This window comes from Diplotaxodon limnothrissa, linkage group LG3 (assembly GCF_057381915.1).
Source record: "Diplotaxodon limnothrissa isolate DT_005_m linkage group LG3, D_limnothrissa_male_GT1.1, whole genome shotgun sequence".
NCBI lineage: Eukaryota > Metazoa > Chordata > Actinopteri > Cichliformes > Cichlidae > Diplotaxodon > Diplotaxodon limnothrissa.
Genome location: NC_140598.1, coordinates 35591260 through 35594343, shown reverse-complemented (window position 1 = coordinate 35594343; position 3084 = coordinate 35591260). Strand labels below are relative to the sequence as shown.

Sequence of the window (3084 nt, the reverse complement as noted above, 5' to 3'; positions counted from 1 at the left end):
CTGGTAAATATGTATATACACCTCAAAACAAAAGACATAACACAGAGATATGCTTGCTTGACGCTTTAATGTTAAAGAAAGAACAGAACAGTTTTCTTTGCAGAAGAAAAATGTAAAATCAATCCTTTCGTAACAAGTCTGCTCCCACTAAAGTCACAAGGCCTTAATGACAGCCCAACTTGAGTTGATTGTTGATTTTCTTTGGGTGCTGTAGAGAGGAAAAATATAATGCTGCAAAATAAAATAAAGTAAGAGCTAGCAAAACACAAACACCATCATACATCAGTGTCAGTCCAAGAAACATTAGACTTTCTTGGCGCAGACAGATGGCAAATGAGCATCACACCACAGATCATCCCAGCACTTGGAACCTGAAAGGTTCACAAGTAGAAGTCAGTAAAATGTTAAAAAAGTCAAAAACCTAAACTCTAGTTAATTAGCCTTTATGGCTTCTATCTTAGATCACGTAAACCTTTCAAACACATTGAGCAATCATGTTAATTATTGTTTTCTAAATTACCTCCATAATTCATCTCAATACAGTGCTGATTGCGATCATTATTGGGCTCTCCTGGGCACCAGAGTGAATAGTGAAAACTGGTGCCATCACTCCACAACCAAATACCCTCCTAGAAGACAGAAATTGAACACATTAGTTCAGGGCGGCGAAAATGTTAAGCATAGCCACAGTTCTAGCAGATCATCTGACTTTGAGCACGCAACCTTCTATGTAAAAACTGGAAATTCTCACACTGGGCATGCTCTTTAAGCTCCTTTAGCCTAATGGTAGTTTCACTATTGTCTACAACCCATATTTAAATCCAATTAAACCCCAGGTCTGCCGTTCATATAATTTTGACATAGTGTATAGGTTATCATTTATGCCGGTTGTGTTTTGTCTTCTAGCTCCTTCCCCTGACTTAGGCTTCCAACATGTGCACAGAAAAGACCAGGTACCTTCATAGCCATGCCATACCATTAGATATAAATCACTGCAGGTGGAAATTTAAAAATAATTTTGACTACAGTGGTTCTGACTGAATTTATTAGACACCTAACAAATACTGTCTAATAATAAACAAAATACCTGGGGTGCATCAGTTCCTCCAATCCAAGTTTGGGGGTAGCCATGATGGGCAGTCAGTCCCTGAATTATCTGGTACTCACTGCTGCTGCGCACTGATGCAAGGTTTGCCCCCATGGACAAGCAGTTTCTCTTCAGTGGAGAGTGACAGAGAGCAGAAATTTTTAATGTAATTAGTAACAGTTAAAAGTGGTTTAATCAGAAAAGAAAAAGAAACTCACCTCAGCTCTTGCCCAACTCATGGTTGTTGGAACGTAGTAGAAGCAGCGATCACTGTGGCGAGTCCAACCATAAGGACAACCATTGGACCTCTTGACCAGGTGACTGTTGGCTGGGAGCAAATGAATAGTTGTACATGTATCTCTGGTTGACAGATTTTGTATTTTTTAATCATGATATAAACAATCACTGACAAGTCATGCAAGTAGACAGTGAAATATTTGTTAAGTGATTCACATATACACACACATACACACACATACACACACACACACACACACACACACACACACACACACACACACACACACACGTTCCATGTATGCCTTGCCTGCTAGCATCTTGCTATATATATATATACATAAATGGTAAATGACCCGTATTTGTATAACGCTTTACTAGTCCCTAAGGACCCCAAAGCGCTTTACACAACCAGTCATCCACCCATTCACACACACATTCACACATTGGTGATGGCAAGCTACATTGTAGCCACAGCCACCCTGGGGCGTACTGACAGAGGCGATATATATGCATATATACATAAATATATACACATATACATATACACATATATACATATTCATATGTGTGTGTGTGTGTGTGTGTGTTACCCTAAAAAAGTTTACAAAGTGCTTTAACAAACAACCAAAAGCAGAAAGGAATGTGAAATAAAACAGGAAGTCAAACAGTGGTTAAACAAAGGTGGGTAGCAAGAAAGGAAAAAAGAAGCAAAATTCAAAACACAAACTGTCAATAATAACTGTAAAATCAGTCAGAAACAAGTCTTTGAAAATCTGTTTTAGGAAGTGATTCTGCAATTATTGCATTTGTTCCAACAATGAAGGACACGGATCACAAAAGCATGGTCTACTTGTGATTTAAGTATAGATTTTATAACAGCAAGACACTTGAATACATCTTTTGTACTACAAGTTGCAGACTCTACTATCCACTAGATAGATGACTATCCACTAGATGAGTCTGAGAGAAGCAACCTACATTTCAGTGAAATTAGTGGTTTATTTAAGGTTGTGAAAGTGCAGCAGTCAGACACAGGACTGTTTAAGTTATGTGACCACAATGATAGATAGATAGATAGATAGATAGATAGATAGATAGATAGATAGATAGATAGATAGATAGATAGATAGATAGATAGATAGATAGATAGATAGATAGATAGATAGATAGATAATGCTGCAATACTCACCAACAGCCATGGTTAGAGCCATCATTGCACAAAGAAGTGCAGCCACAGTCAGCAGCTTCATGGTAATGTTAGTATCTCTGTTGAAAAAGAAAATCTAAAATGTCTAGCAGTTCATTAAAGAAAGGACACAAGATAATCTGGGAGTCTGTCACAAACCTTTTGAAGAATATTGTGAAGAGAAAATTATTTAGAAGATAAAGAAACTCACAACTCAGATATCTATTTTTTACATGTGCATGGGCAGTCAACGGTCCGATCTGCTTTGCACTGACGTGCACAACAGATGAGACACAGAAAAACCGCCCAGGGCATCCAGAACGTCCTTTATTTATACTTAAAGCAAGTCTCCACAAAAATAGGAGTGGCATGTATGGAACTGATAATTTTCCTTAAAAGGAGAAAGAGACCGTTAGCTTGCCTGTTGACAAAGGAGGTAGTATGTATAGAAATGCAGACATTCCATAAAAGGAGAGAAAGAGAGAGAGAACACCAGCTTGTCTGTAAGAATAAGAGGAAGTGTCGTATGTCACCGCATTCCTCTACACATATGGCTTCAATCTCTCTTCCT

At 38.1% G+C, this 3084-nt stretch overlaps 1 protein-coding gene across 2 annotated transcripts; it reads right to left on the bottom strand.

Moving 5' to 3' along the window:
• Positions 1-303: 303 nt before the first annotated feature.
• LOC146635560 (ladderlectin-like) lies at positions 304-2884 on the bottom strand. 2 transcript variants are annotated; one of them, XM_085347526.1, is made up of 6 exons: positions 2673-2884; positions 2517-2593; positions 1306-1415; positions 1088-1216; positions 521-629; positions 304-371 (listed from the first exon to the last, which is right to left on the bottom strand). In XM_085347526.1, exons 1-6 carry the CDS (start codon positions 2882-2884, stop codon positions 304-306), a joined length of 705 nt encoding a protein of 234 aa, XP_085203652.1. The 2 variants fall into 2 exon arrangements, with proteins under 2 accessions (XP_085203652.1, XP_085203661.1); XM_085347535.1 differs by lacking the exon at positions 2673-2884 and having other exon boundaries at positions 1306-1393; positions 2513-2577.
• Between the last annotated feature and the right edge of the window lie 200 nt (positions 2885-3084).